Genomic DNA, 20,692 nt, shown 5'->3' with positions numbered 1-20,692 from the left:
CCCTTCAGGTGCGCGAACACGCGGGCCCGCTTAACCGGCCCATTCAGTCCACTTACATTCCAGGTTATCAGCCGGATTAGGGGGCTACCTGACCCCCTCCCCCGCCGACTAGCCATGACCCCTCCTCGGCCAGCCACGCGCTCGCACCCCACACCCGGCCCGTTCCCCACAGCGGCATACCCCCGTCTTGACCCACCCCACTCGCTCCAGCTCCTCCTTGATCTTAGCAGCAGCAACTCGATTCCCCCCCACCCACCCCCCACCCCCACACCCGGCTAGGACCCATCCTAGCTGGTTTACTCCCCCCATTGCACTTCCGCAAGTCAGCTGACTCCTGCTGACCCGGCCACTCCCGCCTCCCCTTCGACTCCTCCCATTGTGTGGCACACCCTCCTCTCCCGCTCCCCATTCACAGGCTCTCCCCCTCCGTTCTAAGCGCGGGAAACAATCCTTGCCTCCCCACCCCAGTCCCGTCCCCCCCAGTCTCCTCGAACCGCTCCTGCCATTTCTTGTGGAGCGCCTTGTGCGCCTCCACCTTTACCGCCAGGACTAAGATCTTGTCCTCATTGACAGAGATCTTTTGTTGAGCCTCTCGGATCGCCACCCCCTGGGCCATCTGTGTCTCCAGCAGCTTATCAATAGAAGCCTTCTTCGGCTCTAGCAGGTCCTTTTTAATCTCTCTGAGGCAGCGCTGGATACCCTCCTGTTGCTCCTCCGCCCACTGCCTCCACGCTGCCTGGTCTCCGCCCGCCGCCATTTTGTCCTTCTTCCCTCCCTTCTTCTGGTCCACCACCACCTTTTTTGTCACCCCGCTCCTAGTTAAAGCCATATCCTGACGGGGAACTATTATTAACTCCTTCCCACACCGGGAAACGTCGAAAAAGTGCCCTTGGGGGGCCCTGAAAAGAGCCCAAAAGTCTCGAGAGGGAATCCTTTTGGCAGTGTTCGCTTCACCAATCTGCCCCAAAATGTCCGTGGAAACCCCTGAAAAAGGTCTAAGTGTCCGTTCAAGACGGGAGCTGCCGAATGCGTGACCTACTCCACCATGGCCGCCACCGGAAGCCTCGTCCCCGCTTCTTCAGTGGCCCTGGTGAGATCTTTTCACAGTTGTTCCCTCTGCTGTTAGAATTCACTTTTGATTCAGGTCCTCAGGACTGTTTGCAGCTTTAAGCTTGCCCTTCCCCCGCTTGCATGCTGCAAACTGCTGCAAATGCTGTTTATCCTGTTGCAGCCAAATCTTCCACTGCTTCTGCCGGGCCTGGCAGCCAAAAGACACAACACTCCTGGGGGACACCGTCAGGGGAGTGTTGCAGTCCTCTTGCCACACCAGGAAATGTGAAACAAATGCCGTGGGGGCCCTACAAAAGAGCCCAAAAGTCCGTTCCAAGCGGGAGCTACCGAATATGCGACCCAGCTCTGCATAGCCACACCCGGAAGTCCGATGAGAAGCATATTAGCCATGATTGATTGGCAGAGCAGTCCTGATGGGCCACATGGCCTAATTCTGCTCCTACATCTTATGATCTTACGAGCAGTGTGGGACTTCCAACTGGAGGGGGCAGGTGGGGTCTTCGGACCGGAGGGGGCGGGGGGGGGGGGCGGGATTGGGTCAGACAGGAAGGGGGTCTTGTCAGGTCAGACCGGGTGCGGGGCAGAGGTCAGGTTGGTCTGGAGGGGACGGGTCATAATGGAGAGAAGGGGTGGGGGAGTGGGTTTTGGTCGGACTGGAGAGGGTTTTTTTTTTCATCTCCTCCCTATATGTTCTGGATGAAGCACCACATTTTGTCCATGGGCGCCTGGTATGTGCTGGAAACTCTGCGGGGTCGACTCTCACCGATTCTGTGCCTTCACATGTGTTTCCCTGTTCTGAGGCTGAGGTTTTCTGAGGTCATCTCTACTGGTTTTTCGGCTGGGAGACTAATTCTTTCCTATCTTGGTCGGCAGTGCGGTCGATGGGGGTTAGTTTGGGGGGTTTCTGTACTTCTGCTGCCCGTTTGTTTCGGTTAAAGAGCCTCAGTCGAAATTCTTAACCGACAGCCACTTTTCGTGTGACTACTCGGCTCATGGCTGCCACCAAAGTCTTTACCAGATGTGGTTTTAACAACAATCAACAATGCTTTCATGGCCATCATTACTTTTAATTCCAGATGTTTCATTGAATTTACCATCCATCATGGTGGGATTTGAACCTGGGTCTCCACAGCATTACCCTGGGTCTCTCTGGATTACAAGTTCAACGATAATATCACTGCCACCTGCGCCAACAACTGCTTTACTTGTTACAGCTTTGGTTAATCGCATTTGGAATACTAAGCACAGTTCTGGGCACCATATTGCAGAAAGGATATATCGGTGTTGGAGAGGATACTGTGTAAATTTCCAGATTAGGGGGCAGTTAAAGAGTTAAATTATATAGCCAGGCGAGTTGTCAGATTACTTTGTGTGTGGAAGGGTCTGAGGTAGGATCTCATCTAGATGTTTGCAATTTCAAAATAATTAGCTAGGATGGGAAAATAAGAGGTTTCCTCTTCTGGGGGAATCCAGAACAAGGCTGCTTAATCTTAAAAGTTAGTCATGACCACCCACCAGGTACGTGGTACATACTCATGCGACTCGGCCAACGTTGTCTACCTCATGTGCGGCAGGAAAGGATGTCCCGAAGCATGGTACATTGGCGAGACCACGCAGACGCTGCGACAACAGATGAACGGACATCGCGCGACAATTGGCAGGAATGTTCCCTTCCAGTCGGGAACACTTCAGCAGTCATGGGCATTCAGCCTCTGATCTTCAGGTAAGCGTTCTCCAAGGTGGCCTTCAGAACACGTGACAATGCAGAATCGCCGAGCAGAAACTTACAGCCAAGTTCCGTGCACATGAGTACGGCCTCAACAGGGACCTTGGATTCATGTCACATTACACTCACCCCCCCACCATCTGGACTGGGCTTGCGAAATCCTACCAACTGTCCTGGTTTGAGACAATTCACACCTCTTTAACCTAGGATTATCCCTCTCTCCAATTGCTCCATCTGGACCTGTAAAGACTTAAACACTGCAAAGACTCGCATTCAAAGTATCGTCTTGCATCTTTGACTTTGTCTATACATATGCTTCTGGAACCTACCTCTTCATTCACCTGAGGAAGGAGCAGTGCTCTTCATTCACCTGAGGAAGGGGCAGTGCTCTTCAAAGTTAGTGGCAGACCAGACATGTGAAACCAGGGAGCACTCCTCCAAAAAGGGCAAAGGTGAAACTGTCTCAACACGGGGAAAGCTGCCAATTCTTTCAGAATTAAGGCTGATTTTTTTTATTAGACAAAGCTATTAAGGGGTATGGGTTTGAGCCACGGCTCAGCCATGATGGACGAAAGAATGGCCTGAAACTGCCTCAGAATGGCAATCTCCGGTGGATTGCCACTCTCAATGGGCTTATACATGCTGGAATTCCAAAGTCCCTGTCTCACCCTCACTCAGGCTGGGTGAGACAGGAGCAGCGAAGCAGACCCTCGGCAGTAACGTCATGGAGTAACTGGGAGGCAGAAATTAGTCACTCCCCATTTTTACAGTAGTATAATAATAATCTTTATTGTCACACATAGGCTTACATTAACACTGCAATGAAGTTACTGTGAAAAGCCCCTAGCCGCCACATTCTGCCCCCTGTTCGGGTACACAGAGGGAGAATTCAGAATGTCCAATTCACCTAACAGCACGTCTTACGGGACTTGTGGAAGGAAACCCGCGAAGACACGGGGAGAATGTGCAGACACCGCACAGACAGTGACCCAAGCCGTGAATCGAAACTGGGCCCTGGCGCTGTGAAGCAATGGTGCTAACCACTGTGCTCTGCTGCCGCCCATAGTAGTTGCTGTAAAGGGGAACTTTAAAGGAACAATTAAAAGGTGTTTCAGACAATGGCGGCGATGGGAGGTTGCATCAGACTGTAGGTAGTCTGGGACTTCCAACCGGAGGAGGCAGGTGGGGTGTTCGGAGCGGCGGGTCGCGGTTAGGTTGGACAGGAAAGGGGTCGGGTCAAGTCAGACCAGATGCAGTGGGAGGTGTAATGGAGAGACAGGGGGAGGGGGTGGGGTTTGGTCGGACCGGAGAGGGGGGGATTTGAGTTAGGGGGCATTGGGTTGGGAGGGGGTGGTCGGGTCAGGGGTGTTGTGGTGTGTCCCCTGGGGGGGGGGGGGGGGGGGAGGCGCTGTCCTGTGTGAGGCTGAGTCTGGGTGTTTAAATAGTTACTCTGGAATTGGAAGCGATTTTTTTCTTCTTTCTATCAGAGTAAAACTGGTTTAATTATTTTAAGTTAATGATTTAAATCGCGTCCGTCGGTGGTTCCCAACCCAGCGCGATTAATTGTCCAGGGGAAGTCAGCGCTTCTGGGCAATTGGCGGGCAACCCTTCAGGTGAGAACTTCCTAGAGGGATTCCCCAGCGCATCATTGAGATACACTCCAAATGCGACGCTGGGGAATCAGGAAGTTATGGGCCTAAGCGCCAGGAATGAATGTCCTACTCCTGTTCCGAGATTTCTGAGTTCTGCAGGCACCAGGCGTTTCCCCACAACGCTGGTTATTCCTCACATGCAAGCTCTGTCTGCCCTGGCGCATCAGAAGACAATTTGGCCCGAGAAGGCAATTTGACCACAGCGGGCACTCGGTGCGTGCCGATTTTCATTAGCAGTGTGAATCTCTTTTTAAAAATACAGTAGATTAGGAGGCGTCTCTGATATTCCCGCCCAGAACCAGGAGCGCTCGGGAGGGCTATTTGTCCTGCCCAACAACTAGCCCCGCTGAAATCTAACACCCCTACAGACTGGGGGATCAAACCTGAAACTTCACTGGGTAAACTCAGTTCACTATCAGCAGAGCTACTGCCGTCTTTTCGACAGTTAAGTTTTATGGCAGTAAACCAGCTCTCTGGAATCCAGGACTTCCAGTTGAATCTGCCCAGACACAAACCAATCAAGACTTGTGACTGCGCTACACTCGCCGCGCTTCAGGAACCATAATCTAAACAATTTCTGACACCAAATACACTTCAAAAGTTAAACAAAATTTCCTCAATGGCTCTTACTTACCATTTCTTAACAGCTTGCTTGCTTATCCACACTTATCGGTAGATTTGTCGAGAGCCCGTGACTTCTGCCGGAGGAGTTGCACTGCATCCCAACTGCACTTGGCTACATGCATAATTTAGCAACATACACCTTATTACTCATCATTCATACGCCCCACCTCTTCGGCTACAACCCTCTTGCCTCACTTCCCCCAGACATTGTAAACCACCCACTCCTGGTTGTATTCTGCAAAGATTTAACCAAGTTGGGAATAAAGGGCAAATTGTACTTTCTACAATTGTTACGAATGGGAGAAAAAAAGTTGCTTTGGTATTCTTTATGTGTTTGCATTGGATGCATTGCGCCGATAGATATATACATATTTATGCATATATCCATATATGATGGGATTCATCAATCATTGAATGTTAAAACCGCCCCCACCTCCCATCCATGGTGTGTTTGCGGTGGCAGAGGGGGCTCACCATTAGCAGCGGCGGGTCTTCTGGTCCCGCCGCTGTCAACGGGGTTTCCTGTTGTTTGCCCCTCCGCTGCCTGGGAACCCACGGAGATCGCCATCGACAGGATTTTCGGGAATGGCCGGAAGATCCTGTCCCATATTCTGTTTCACTTATTTTCTGGATATTTTATTTATTTATTTATAAATTTAGAGCACCCAATTATTTTTTTCCAATTAAGGGGCAATTTAGCGTGGCCAATCCACCTAACCAGACACGGGGAGAATGTGCAAACTACACACGGCTAGGGCCGGGATGTGAACCCCGGTCCTCAGTGGCGCAGTCCCAGTGCTAACCATTGTGCCACCATGTCGCCCCTATTTTCTCGATATTGGCGATGTAGATTAATCCTACTCTCTTGATTTTCCCCATTAATATTACATTTTTTCAGACAAGTAATTCTCTTAATGTTAGGAGCATCATAGGTAATACAGATGAATTAAGAGCATATATTGACACTTGGGGTTGTGATGTTGCTGCCATCACAGAGATGTGGTTGAGGGAGGAGGCAGGTCTGATAGCTCTACATTCTGGGGGGACTTTTAGACAGGGCAGGGGAGAGTGGGAAAGAGGAAGTGGCATTGCATTATTAATTAAGGAATCTGTTACTGCAGTAGGGAGGGACATGGGTCTGGATTCTCCAATTAACGACTCGAAAATCGCGTTCGGCGATGGGCCGGAGAATCCAAATTCCCGACAGAATCGGGGGGGGGGGGTCGCTTCCGCGATGCTCCGCCCCTTCCAAAGGGGCATACTCTGTGTGTACACTGCGTCACATATCCACGGCCTCAGGCCCGCCCCCGATGCTCCGCCCCCGATCGGCCGAGTTCCCGACGGCGTGGGACACGTGTGGTCTCATCCGTCGGGAACTCAGCGTGGCGGTTGCGGACTCAGTCCAGCACCGCCACAGTCTGGGGAGGGCTGATCCTCAGGCAGGAGTGGACATATTCGGGGCTGGGGGCACTGTGGTGGGGCAGTCCGGGGCACGTGAGCTGGCCGAAGGAGGGGACTATTTTGCGGGCCGGGTCAGCAAACGGCATCCGCCATGAAGCACAGCGCGGCTGCTGCAGGCCGCCGCCGTGCTCATGCGTGGCCACGGACCCAGCAATTGCCCAGGACAGAATCAGTCTCTGAAGGACAGAATCAATCTCCACTTGAAGAGGCAAGGTTTGGTCAGGGACAGTAAGCATGGCTTTGTTAGAGGGAGGTCATGCCTAATAAATTTGATTGATTTTTTTGAGGAGCTGACCAGGTGTGTAGTTGAGAGTAGTGCAGTTGGTATAGCTGATATGGATTTCAGCAAAGCCTATGACAAGGACCCACATGGGAGACTGGTAAAGAAGGTAAACGCACATGGAATCCAAGATAACGTGGCAAGTTAGATCCGAAGTCGGCTCAGTGATAGGAGACAGAGGGTGATGGTAGAAGGCTGTTTGTGTGACTGGAGGCCGGTGTCCAGTGGTGTACCACAGGGATTAGTGCTTGGTCCCTTATTGTTTGTGACATATATAAACGATACAAAAGAAAGTGTAGGGGGAGGGATGATAAGTAAGTTTGCAGATGACATGATGATTGGCCAGGTGGTTCACAGTGAAGGAGGTGTTAGTTTACTGGAGGATATAGACGGATTGGTCAGATGGGAAGATAAGTGGCAGATGGATTTAACCCTGAAAAGTGTGAGGTGATGCACTTTGGAAGGAGTAACATGACAGGCAAGTACTCAATGAATGGCAGGACACTAGGAAGCTCAGAGGAATCTTGAGGTATTTGTCCACACATCCCTGAAGATGGCAGGACAGGTTAACAGGGTAGTTAAGAAGACATTCAGGACACTTGCCTTTATCAGTCATGGCATAGATCACAAGGGGGAGCAGAGGCATAGTGGTCTTGTTGCTGGACAAGTTATCCAGAGATCCAGGGTAATGATCTGAGGACCCGGGTTCGAATCCCATCACTGCAGGTGGTGGAATTTAAATCTCAATAAAATAGATGGAATTAAAAGTTTAATGATGACCGTGAAACCATTGTCAATTGTAAAACCCATCTGGTACATTAATGCCCTTTAGGGAAGGATATCTGCCACCCTTACCTGGTCTGGCTTTCATGTGACACCAGACCCACAGCAATGTGGCTGACTTTTACATGCCCTCCAAAATAGGCTAGCAAGTAAACTGTTACAAAAGCACAAAGGAATGAAACCGGATGGACCACTCGGCATCGAACCAGGCACCGAAAACGACATAGTCATATTCACAGAATCATACCTTACAGTCAATGTCCCAGACACCACTATCACCATTCCTTGGTATGTCCTGTCTCACCAGCAGGACAGACTACTCGGCATTGAACCAGTCACCAGAAACGACAGCGGCAAACCCGGCCCTGCCAACCCTGCAAAGTCCTCCTTACTAACAACTGGGAGCTTGTATCAAAGTTGGGAGCGCTTTCTCACAGACTAGTCAAGCAATAGCCTGACATAGTCAAATTCACAGAATCATGCCTTACAGACAATGTCCCAGACACCACTGTCAGGAGTTGAGGCTCCTTCATTGAATGTTTTCAAGATAAAGATAGATAGTTTTTTGAGGAATAAAGGGTTGTGATGTTCGGGCGGGAAAGTGGAGCTGAGTCCACAAAAGATCAGCCATGATCTCATTGAATGACGGAGCAGGCTCGAAGGGCCAGATGGCCCACTCCTGTTCTTATGTTCTTATGATGCTGCTAAACTGGGGAAAGGTTAATTACAATAATATTAGGCAGGAACTGAAGAATTTAGAATGAGGGCAGTTGCTTGAGGGTAAATCAACATCTTACATGTGGGAGTCTTTCAAACGTCAGTTGATTAGAATTCGGGACCAGTATGTTCCTGTATCGATGAAGGATAAGTATGGCAAGTTTCGGGAATCTTGGATAATGAGGGACATTGTGAGCCTAGTTAAAAAGAAAAATGAAGCATTGGTAAGGTCTAGAAGGCTGAGAACAGATGAAGCCCATGAAGAATATCAAAAAAGGAGGAAGGAACTTAAACAAGGAGTCAGGGGGGCTAAAAGGGGTCATGAAAAGTCCTTGTCAAACAGGATTAAGGAGAATCCCACGGCATTTTATATGTATATAAAGCGCAAGAGGGTAGCCAGGAAAAGAGTTTCCCCTCTCAAGGACAGAGGAGGGAATCTATGCGTGGAGCCAGAGGAAAAGGGTGAGATACTCAATGAGTACTTTGCACCAGTATTCACCAAAGAGAAGGACTTGATGGATGATGAGTCTGGGGAAGGGTGTGTAGATAGTTTGGGGCATGTTGATATCAGAAAGGAACAGGTGTTGAGCGTCTTAAAAAGCATTAAGGTAGATAATTCCCCAAGGCTTGATGAGTACTACCCCAGAACATTGAGGGAGGCAATGGAGGAAATTGCTGGGGCTTTGACAGAAATCTGTGTATCCCCATTGACTACAGGTGAAGTCCCAGAGAACTGGAGAATAGCCAATGTCATTCCTTTCTTTAATAAGCAGCGAAAATCCAGGAAATTAGAGGCCGGTGAGCCTTACATTAGTGGCAGGGAAATTATTGAAGAAGATTCTTGGGGACAGGCTTTACTCACATTTGGAAACAAATGGATTTATTAGCAAAAGCAGCATGGTTTTGTGAAGGGGAGGTCATATCTCACTAACTTGATCAATTTTTTTGAGGAAATAAAGAAGATGATTGATGAAGGAAGGGCAGTGGATGTTGTCTATATGGACTTCAGTAAAGCCTTTGACAGGGTCCCTCATGGCAGACTGGTACAAAAGGTGAAGTCACACGGGATCAGATGTGAGCTGGCAGGATGGATATAGAACTGGCTCGGTCATGGAAGACAGAGGGTAGCAATGGAAGGGTGCTTTTCTGAATGGAAGGATCTGACTAGTGATGTTCCGCAGGGAACACTGCTGGGATCTTTGATTTTCGTAGTAAATATAAATGATTTGGAGGAAAATGTAGCTGGTCTGATTAGTAAGTTTGCAGACAACACAAAGATTGGTGTAGTTATGGATAGTGAAGAGGATTGTCAGAGGATACAGCAGGATATAGATTGATTGGAGACTTAGGCAGGGAAATGGCAGATGGAATTTAATACGGACAAACGTGAGGTAATGCATTTTTGAAGGGCTAATACAGGTGGGAATTATACAGTAAATGGCAGAACCCTTAGGAGTATTGACAGGCAGAGAGATCTGGGCATATAGGTCCGTGATCACTGAAAGTGGCAACACAAGTGGATAAGGTATTCAAAAAGGTATACAGCATGCTTGCCTTCATGGATTGGGGCATTGAGTATAAAAATTGGAAAGTCATGCTGCAGCTGTACAGAACCTTAGTTAGGCCACATTTGGAATATTGCGTACAATTCTGGTTGCCACACTACCAGAAGGATGTGGATGCTTTGGAGAGGGTGGAGAAGATGTTTACCAGAACGTTGCCTGGTCTGGAGGTTATTAGCTATGAGGAGAGATAGGATAAACTCTGATTGTTTTCATTGGAATGACGGAGATTGATGGACGACCTGTTAGAGGTTTACAAAATTATGAGTGGAATGGACAGAATGGATAGTCAGAAGCTTTTTCCCAGGGTGGATGGATAGTCAGACACTTATTCCCAGGGTGGAAAAGTCAATTACTGGGGGACATAGGTTTAAGGTGCGAGGGGGAAAGTCTAGGGGAGATGCACATGGCAAGTTTTTTTTCACAGAGGGTGGCGAGTGCTACCGGGGGAGGTGGTGGAAGCACATACGATAGCAACATTTGAGGCATCTTGACGAATACATGAATAGGATGGGAATATATGGATACAGACCCCGGAGGTGCAGAAAGTTTTAGTTTAGACATGCATCATGGTCGGTGGAGGCTTGGATGTTTGCACATCAGAGGAAGTCTGGGTTCAATGTAGTCTTATATTTATTTACATGTAATTTACATTGCTTCAACACTATTCAGATACAGTCAGCTGTGCACAACAGGTAAACCATTGAGTAAGTTTGAATGTGCTGTTTTTTGGGAGTGAAATGGAAAGAAAGAAGTAGCACATTTGTTTCCCTCTACACTGCGACCCATTTCTTGGTTGCTTTTCAAAATGGGGCATACAAACATTGGTCAGCATATTTGTGTTCAATTCTATGCAGACTTGTACATTTTGCTCAATTGTTTTTTTACTTTTTTTAAAATTTAGAGTACCCAATTATTATTTTTTTTCAATTAAGGGACAATTTAACATGGCCAATCCACCTAACCTGCACACCTTTTGGGTTGTGGGGGTGTAACCCACGCAGACATGAGGAGAATGTGCAAACTTCACACGGAGAATGACCTAGGGCCGGGATTCAAACCCGGGTCCTCAGTGCCGTAGGCAGCAGTGCTAACCATCATGCCACGTACTGCCCTCATTTTGCTCAATTGTGAGCAAGGACGTTTCCCCCTATTTCACCCAGGGCTAACTCAGTGGAGGACATTGAGATCAGCTGTCGAGTGCTCTGGTCAAACAGTTCGGGTCACCAAGAGAAAGGGAGATGTTCAAAGAATGGCAGGAGTACACGGAAGAGTCAGGGTGCTATTCCCAATGCTGACTGACGGTTTAAGTTATGAGGAAGAACTGCAGCCTGGAAAGGAGGCATCTGAGGTGGTCTTATAAAGTTAGATAAAAAAAGTAAATGGTGTTAGAAAGAATATTACTTTAAATTTAACAATTAGAGCAGGAAAAGCAAAGCAGTGGAGGCAAAATTCTTGCAATAATTTAAGAAAAGACAAGATGGAGCAATAGGGTTATTGTAGAGCTGTTTTGGATGACTGAATTAAGGTGGAGCCAGATAGCTTTCTTCCCCCTAAGGTGGTGAGTGATGATAGAGTTTTTGCGTCCTTTTGGGCAGTCCCAGGTGAACTTCCAGTCAATCAATCAGGGCTCGATCACCCTGATCAATTAAGTCCAATTAAGATCTGCCACCTTGATGGCGCATGTCCTTACCTGGCCATGTCCGTTGGTGTCCGAGGCATGTAGGCCTTTCCAAATAAGGAAACAGATGCCACCAAGTTTGCTATACCATATCGATTTACATTTCAAGCTCATTGTCCCGGGATGGCCTCTGAATGGCCTCTTCCAAGTCTGAGCTGCAGCTTTTTGTTTATTTGAGAGCTGCAGCCTGTCTGTCCCTGAACTTGGCCACTTTTTTCAGCGTCGTTTGCCAGATGACATTTTAGCTGGCCACAGGCCTGGCAGATGAATTTCAATGCAGAGGAATGTAAGATAATGCATTTTAGGAGAACAAACATGGTGAGACAATACAGGCTCAATGGAACCCCTTTGGAGGGACCTTGGCATTCAAGTGCATTATTCTCTGAAGGAGACCAGGCAAGTTGAAACAGTTGTTAAGAAGGCTTATAGCATCCTCGGGTTTATAAATAGAGGCCAGGATGCTCCACCTCTACAAATCATTGGTCAGACCACATTGGGAGTATTGTGTTCAGTTCTAGGCATCTTATTTAAGGAAGGATGTTAAAGCCCTAGAGGGAGTGCAGAGGAGAGTTACCAGAATGATACCAGGAATGAGAAATTTCAGATACAAGGGACGGGGATTCTCCATCGGCGGGATCCCCCGTTTTGCCGGCGCCCAGGGGTTTCCCGACTGCGTGGGGCTGCCCCACAATGGGAAACCTAATTGGCCGGCCGGCGTAACAGAGAATCCCACCAGCGGGTCGGGGCAGAAAGGTGGCGCGGCGGAGAATCCAGCCCAAGGAAAGTTAATAGAAATTGGGCTTGTTCTCCTTGGAGCAGAGAAGATTAAAAGGTGACCTTGTTGAGGTGTTCAAAATTATGAACAATTTTGAGAGCCTAAGGAAGGATATTCTGTTTCCACTGTTTGCGAGTCACAATTTGAAGATGGTAAGCAAGAGAGCCAGGAGTGAGAGATGAGGAGAAATGTCTTTACTCAGAGAGTTGTTGGGATTTGTAAGTGCGTTGCCTGGGAAAGTGGTGGAGGCAGATTCCATAGGAGGTACCAAAGCTTCTCGTGACACTAATAAAGATTATTATTATTATTAAAGAGAGCTGGATACATATTTGAAAGTGATGAATTTAGAGGGCTACGGAGATAGGGCAGAGGAATAGGACAAGTTAGGTAGCTCTTTCGGAACACGATGGGCCAAATGGTCTCCTTCTGTGCTATAAAATTCTATGATTCTATTCATGTTGAACTCCCCAGGGACTGCAGCGGTTCAAGAAGGCAGCTCACCACCGCCTTTTCAAGTATAATTAGGGATGGGCAATAATTAGGGATGGTAATAGCCAGTAACACTCACACCCCATAAATGTATTTTAAAAATGTGTGTGCAGGGAATGTGTGGGGATAGAGGGGGTTTGTTTTACCCCAGAAAAGTCACCTGGCATTAAGTAATGGTGATGAGTAACTAATTTGGAGTTCTATTTGTTACATTTGGAAATACTGGGTTATTTACAGAGATCAAAGAACAGTACAGCACAGGAACAGGCCCTTCGGCCCTCCAAGCCTGCGCCGATCATGATGTCTGTCTAAACTAAAACCTCTGACTTCCGGGATCTGTATCTCTTTATTCCCATCCGATTCATGTATTTATCAAGATCATTTCCTCAGAAGATTACACGGATAGATAGGTTAATCTTGTATAAGTCTGTGGAAGGAGGAGGCATGATACGCCCATTAACTTTTTCTCATTCTCTGTCTTCTCTGGTTATTGAGTAGCTTTAACTGGTAAGCTATGTGTAAAGCCAGTACAAATTCAGGCTGTAACTCTCACTATCACTGGAAAACGACATCCTATATTTCTTAGTTTCCCATCAACATTATAACATATGATATTTATGCCACTCGCACCCAGGCTGTTTGTTGTCAACAAATCCAAGAAAAGTGTCAAGAACACCAAGGACTCTTCATTAGATTCACCACTCTGACCAAATAAATTGCGAGGAGGTTCTGTGGATTGTGCTCTAAAGATTTGGATGTCCAAGAAACGTCATCACCATCCTGCAATTGCATCATGATGATCTATCTGACTGCATCGGAGATCTGAAACAGACGCCTTCAAAACCCAGATTGTGGTCAAGCAAGACTGTGTGATGGTTCCCATACTATTTAAACTCAACTTGACATACTATTTAGAATCTACCTACATTCATCTCTTTAAAAGCCATTGGTGTCAATATTAAATACCTCCTGGATGGTTGACTCTTTAACCTTAGTTATCTCCGCATTTAAACTAAACTGACCACCATAGACATACATGATTTACAGTTTGTGGATGACTGTAGCATATTTGCACACTCTGCACCAGGTTTGCAAGCTACGATCGACCTCGTCAATTCTGCACACAAGAAACTCAGCCTTGAATGCTGTCAGAACTCATATATATAGAACATAGAACATAGAACAATACAGCGCAGGACAGGCCCTTCGGCCCACGATGTTGCACCGAAACAAAAGCCATCTAACCTACACTATGCCATTATCATCCATATGTTTATCCAATAAACTTTTAAATGCCCTCAATGTTGGCGAGTTCACTACTGTAGCAGGTAGGGCATTCCACGGCCTCACTACTCTTTGCGTAAAGAACCTACCTCTGACCTCTGTCCTATATCTATTACCCCTCAGTTTAAATTTATGTCCCCTCGTGCCAGCCATTTCCATCCGCGGGAGAAGGCTCTCACTGTCCACCCTATCCAACCCCCTGATCATTTTGTATGCCTCTATTAAGTCTCCTCTCAACCTTCTTCTCTCCAACGAAAACAACCTCAAGTCCATCAGCCTTTCCTCATAAGATTTTCCCTCCATACCAGGCAACATCCTGGTAATTCTCATCTGCACCCGCTCCAAAGCCTCCACGTCCTTCCTATAATGCGGTGACCAGAACTGTACGCAATACTCCAAATGCGGCCGAACCAGAGTTCTATACAGCTGCAACATGACCTCCTGACTCCGGAACTCAATCCCTCTACCAATAAAGGCCAACACTCCATAGGCCTTCTTCACAACCCTATCAACCTGGGTGGCAACTTTCAGGGATCTATGTACATGGACACCTAGATCCCTCTGCTCATCCACACTGTCAAGAACTTTACCATTAGCCAAATATTCCGCATTCCTGTTATTCCTTCCAAAGTGAATCACCTCACACTTCTCTACATTAAACTCCATTTGCCACCTCTCAGCCCAGCTCTGCAGCTTATCTATATCCCTCTGTAACCTGCTACATCCTTCCACACTATCGACAACACCACCGACTTTAGTATCGTCTGCAAATTTACTCACCCACCCTTCTGCGCCTTCCTCTAGGTCATTGATCAGAACAGATCCCTGTGGTACTCCACTTGTGACTGAACTCCATTCTGAACATTTCCCATCAACCACCACCCTCTGTCTTCTTTCAGCTAGCCAATTTCTGATCCACATCTCTAAATCACCCTCAATCCCCAGCCTCCGTATTTTCTGCAATAGCCTACCGTGGGGAACCTTATCAAATGCTTTGCTGAAATCCATATACACCACATCAACTGCTCTACCCTCATCTACCTGTTCAGTCACCTTCTCAAAGAACTCAATAAGGTTTGTGAGGCATGACCTACCCTTCACAAAGCCATGCTGACTATCCCTGATCATATTATTCCTATCTAGATGATTGTAAATCTAGTCTCTTACAATCCCCTCCAAGACTTTACCCACTACAGACGTGAGGCTCACCGGTCTATAGTTGCCGGGGTTGTCTCTGCTCCCCTTTTTGAACAAAGGGACCACATTTGCTATCCTCCAGTCCTCTGGCACTATTCCTGTAGCCAATGATGACATAAAAATCAAAGCCAAAGGTCCAGCAATCTCTTCCCTGGCCTCCCAGAGAATCCTAGGATAAATCCCATCAGGTCCCGGGGACTTATCTATTTTCAGCCTGTCCAGAATTGCCAACACCTCTTCCCTACGTACCTCAATACCATCTATTCTATTAGCCTGGGGCTCAGCATTCTCCTCCACAACATTATCTTTTTCTTGAGTGAATACTGAAGGAAAATATTCATTTAGTATCTCGCCTATCTCTTCAGACTCCACACACAATTTCCCATCCCTGTCCTTGACTGGTCCTATCTTTCCCTAGTCATTCGCTTATTCCTGACATACCTATAGAAAGCTTTTGGGTTTTCCTTGATCCTTCCTGCCAAATACTTCTCATGTCCCCTCCTTGCTCGTCTTAGCTCTCTCTTTAGATCTTTCCTCGCTACCTTGTAACTATCCATCGCCCCAACTGAAACTTCACACTTCATCTTCACGTAGGCCTCCTTCTTCCTCTTAACAAGAGATTCCACTTCCTTGGTAAACCACGGTTCCCTCGCTTGACGCCTTCCTCCCTGCCTGACCGGTACATACTTATCAAGAACACGCAGTAGCTGATCCTTGAACAAGCCCCACTTATCCAGTGTGCCCAACACTTGCAGCCTACTTCTCCACCTTATCCCCCCCAAGTCACGTCGAATGGCATCATAATTGCCCTTCCCCCAGCTATAACTCTTGCCCTGCGGTGTATAATTATCCCTTTCCATCATTAACGTAAACGTCACCGAATTGTGGTCACTGTCCCCAAAGTGCTCTCCTACCTCCAAATCCAACACCTGGCCTGGTTCATTACCCAAAACCAAATCCAACGTGGCCTCGCCTCTTGTTGGCCTATCAACATATTGTTTCAGGAAACCCTCCTGCACACACTGTACAAAAAACGACCCATCTATTGTACTCGAACTATATCTTTTCCAGTCAATATTTGGAAAGTTAAAGTCTCCCATAATAACTACCCTGTTACTTTCGCTCTTATCCAGAATCATCTTCGCCATCCTTTCCTCCACATCCCTAGAACTATTAGGAGGCCTATAAAAAACTCCCAACAGGGTGACCTCTCCTTTCCTGTTTCTAACTTCAGCCCATACTACCTCGGAAGAAGAGTCTCCATCTAGCATCCTCTCCACCACCGTAATACTGCTCTTGACTAGCAGCGCCACACCTCCCCCTCTTTTTCCTCCTTCTCGGAGCTTACTAAAACACCTAAACCCCAGAACCTGCAATATCCATTCCTGTCCCTGCTCTATCCATGTCTCCGAAATGGCCACAACATCGAAGTCCCAGGTACCAACCCATGCTGCCAGTTCCCCTACCTTGTTTCGTATACTCCTGGCATTGAAGTAGACACACTTCAAACCACCTACCTGAACACTGGCCCCCTCCTGCGACGTCAAATCTGTGCTCCTGACCTCTATACTCTCATTCTCCCTTACCCTAAAACTACAATCCAGGTTCAAAGAACAAAGAAATGTACAGCACAGGAACAGGCCCTTCGGCCCTCCAAGCCCGTGCCGACCATACTGCCCGACTAAACTACAATCTTCTACACTTCCTGAGTCCGTATCCTTCTATTCCCATCCTATTCATATATTTGTCAAGATGCCCCTTAAATGTCCCTATCGTCCCTGCTTCCACTACCTCCTCCGGTAGCGAGTTCCTGGCACACACTACCCTCTGCGTAAAAAACTTGCCTCGTACATCTACTCTAAACCTTGCCCCTCTCACCTTAAACCTGTGCCCCCTAGTAATTGACCCCTCTACCCTGGGGAAAAGCCTCTGACTATCCACTCTGTCTATGCCCCTCATAATTTTGTATACCTCTATCGGGTCTCCCCTCAACCTCCTTCGTTCCAGTGAGAACAAACCGAGTTTATTCAACCGCCCCTCATAGCTAATGCCCTCCATACCAGGCAACATTGCCCCTGCTGCATTAGTTTAAACCCCCCCAAAGAGCACTAACAAATCTCCCCCCCAGGATATTTGTGCCCCTCAGGTTCAGATGTAGACCATCCTGTCTGTAGAGGTCCCACCTTCCCCAGAAAGAGCCCCAGTTATCCAGAAATCTGAATACCTCCCGCCTGCACCATCCCTGTAGCCACGTGTTTAAATGCTCTCTCTCCCTATTCCTCATCTCACTATCACGTGGCACGGGCAACAACCCAGAGATAACAACTCTGTTTGTTCTCGTTCTGAGCTTCCATCCTAGCTCCCTGAAAGCCTGCCTGACATCCTTGTCCCCTTTCCTACCTATGTCGTTAGTGCCAATGTGGACCACGACTTGGGGCTGCTCCCCCTCCCCCTAAGGACCCGGAAAACACGATCCGAGACATCACGTACCCTTGCACCTGGGAGGCAACATACCAAACGTGAGTCTCTCACGCTCCCACAAAATCTCCTATCTGTGCCCCTGACTATAGAGTCCCCAATTACTAATGCTCTGCTCCTCTCCCCCCTTCCCTTCTGAGCAACAGGGACAGACTCCGTGCCAGAGGCCCGTACCCCATGGCTTACCCCTGGTAAGTCCCCCCCCCACAAGTATCCAAAGCGGTATACTTGTTTCTCAGGGGAACGACCACAGGGGATCCCTGCACTGACTGCTTTTTCCCAGTCCCTCTTACAGTTACCCACCTATCTCCAATCTTTGGTGTAACTAATTCCCTGAAGCTGCTATCTATGACCCCCTCTGCCTCCCCAATGATCCGAAGTTCTTCCAACTCCAGCTCCAGTTCCCTAACTCGGTCTTGGAGGAGCTGGAGATGGCAGCACTTCCTGCAGGTAAAATCAGCAGGGACACTAACTGCATCCCTCACCTCAAACATCCTGCAGGAGGAACATTGCACTCCCTTCCCTGCCATCCCTCTAACTTTCTACCAAGATCTGGCTAACAACTAAATTAATTTTTTTATTAAAAAAAAAATTAATAATAATTAAATATGGTACTTACCTCACACCAAAGGGTTTTATTATTAGGTTAGAGGAGGAGGGCGGGTGGGAGACACTACACGTGTAGTGTCTCGGGTTTCCTCTCCACCGGAATTTATTGGTGAGGGTCTTCCCATAAGTCCGCGGGTCAACTAAAGGACAGACTTACCTCCCAGCAGCCACTTTTGCACTGCTCCCGCTGAAACTGACTCACCAGCTGTTCTCCCGCCGAAATCGACTGGCCTGCCCCTGCAAAGACAAGTGTTTTTAAAGGACAGACGTACCTCCCAGCAGCCACTCCCTCTGAAACTGACTAACCAGCCAGCTCCACTCCTGCCGAAATCAATATGCACCTGGCCAAACAAATATTCCACTTCCAATATATGTTGAAGGAGAGACTCTGGAACATGTCGAGTGCTTCCCATACTTTGGCAGCCATCTCTCTCTCAAAAGGCCACTATTTGCAAGGCGATCCAATGCTAGATCAACTACGCCAGCTCAGTCTTCCACAAACTATGTCAGCGAGTGTTTGACAACAAAGACCTCCACAATTCAACATCCTAGAGTGCTGAGCAGTTATCGTCACTCCACTCCTGTACCTCAATGAGCCCTGTATCAGCGGCACATAAGAATGCCAGAGAAATTCCATCAGCAATGACTTTGCTGCATCCTCATGTTCAATGGGAGGACCATTGAATAAATGTTTCTGCCCTTCTTGAAGCCAGCTCCGGTAAGGATTCAAGCAAATCTCTTTCAAAATCAACTTTGATGGACTGGACACTGTGCCCAAATGGCAGAAAAGAGTCTCTCCTGCCACGTCCTGTTTACTCAACTTTCAAATGGCCAATATTCCAGGGGAAGACAAAGAAAATGCTTCAAAGGCACTTTGAAACTTTTCTTGAAGCACACAGTATTGGAACTAAAGACTGGAAGAATCTTGCCGAGAAGAGAAGACATGCAGAGAAAGGAAGAGAATGAAGCAAATTCTACACTCCGAATCCCACTACCTCGTTGGACATCCTGTTCCATGTGCCCAAAGATCTGTGGGTCAAGAATCAGCCTATTCAACTGCATGAAGACCCATGGCAGAAACTTCCCTGTAGACATTACCCGCAAATCGAGGATCAGCCGAGGATACAGCAGAAACAGACCATTTAGCATAACCAGTCCCTACTGATGTTTATTCCCCACTTAAACCTCCTCTCATCTTTCCTTACCAAATTTACCATCGTAATTCTCAATTCCCTTCTCCCTGATATGGTTGTCTAACTTCCCTTATATAATATGATTTAGCCTGTTGCAATTCCAATGAGTGTTTAGTAAAAGCAGAATGGGATGGATTCACTGGTGGAAATGTTACAAACAAGTGTTGAAGCAGAAAGGTTTATAAATTATGGGACATTTTCCTGATTTTCTAAGCACTCCATGTTTCGATGGAAGAGCTGAGCACAGGGAAATGTGTTTAACAAAAGTGGAGCAATGAAGTGCCTGCCTCAATGGCGAGGACGGGGTGTGGTTTAATGATGGGCTCAGCATATTTCACTGAATGAGATGGGAACGCGAGATTACACTGGAGTTGCATTAACTATTTCAAGCCTGTGACTTTCCACTGCAGTTACTTGAACATTCAATCAATTCAGCACTTGTAAGTCACTGGCAACACCAAACAGATGTATCTAATTTAAATAACTAGTAAACCCACAGGCCACTTTATGAATGCATGATTCACTCAGTGACAGCGCAATGGTAATGTCACTGTCTGCACATTACTGAACATTGGTGTCCATGTAAGTGACAATGGATATTTAACTTCCTTAATAAATTGCAAATATCTATAGAATATGTTGCCTAGAAACATAGAAAAGGAAATTACACAACCATGTGCTGAATCATGGCTGAATCACAGACAACTGAACTTCAGATCTATTCGAACAACAAGAGTGCCATTGACAAGGATATCAGTCTACAAAGAATTACAAATCAAGTACAGCGTCAAAACAGGCCATTTGGCCCAACTGCTCAATGCCAGATTTTAAGTTCCACACAGGCATTCTCCCACTGTAATTGTCCCATCCTGTATCCATACCTCCCTTTGCCTTCTCCCTCATTTACGCAGCAAGCAAGTGGCGGAACGGTGGCGCAGTGGTTAGCGCTGCTGCCTCACGGCACTGAGGACCCGGGTCACTGTCCGTGTGAAGTTTGCACATTCTCCCCGTGTCTGTGTGGGTCTCACCCCCACAACTCAAGTTGTGCAGGGTAGGTGGATTGGCAACACTAAATTGCCCCTTAATTGGGTATTCTAAATTTTAATAAAA

At 47.4% G+C, this 20,692-nt stretch overlaps 1 protein-coding gene across 3 annotated transcripts in view; it reads right to left on the bottom strand.

Moving 5' to 3' along the window:
- The window catches only part of LOC140410996 (uncharacterized), a 357,930-nt gene that overhangs the window by 162,964 nt on the left and 174,274 nt on the right, over nt 1-20,692 (bottom strand). The window contains exon 1 of one of the 3 annotated variants that reach the window (XM_072499919.1): nt 5,084-5,222. The exons of the other annotated variants lie outside the window; for them this stretch is intronic. Coding sequence (XP_072356020.1) covers nt 5,084-5,086 — 3 coding nt within the window. The 5' untranslated portion in view covers nt 5,087-5,222. Of the gene's footprint in view, nt 1-5,083; nt 5,223-20,692 lie in introns of those variants that run through there. 3 annotated transcript variants of the gene reach the window in all.

This window comes from Scyliorhinus torazame, chromosome 4 (assembly GCF_047496885.1).
Source record: "Scyliorhinus torazame isolate Kashiwa2021f chromosome 4, sScyTor2.1, whole genome shotgun sequence".
Classification (NCBI taxonomy): Eukaryota; Metazoa; Chordata; class Chondrichthyes; order Carcharhiniformes; family Scyliorhinidae; genus Scyliorhinus; species Scyliorhinus torazame.
Note: the sequence above shows the minus strand (reverse complement) of the source record. Positions and strands in the feature narration are given on the sequence as shown.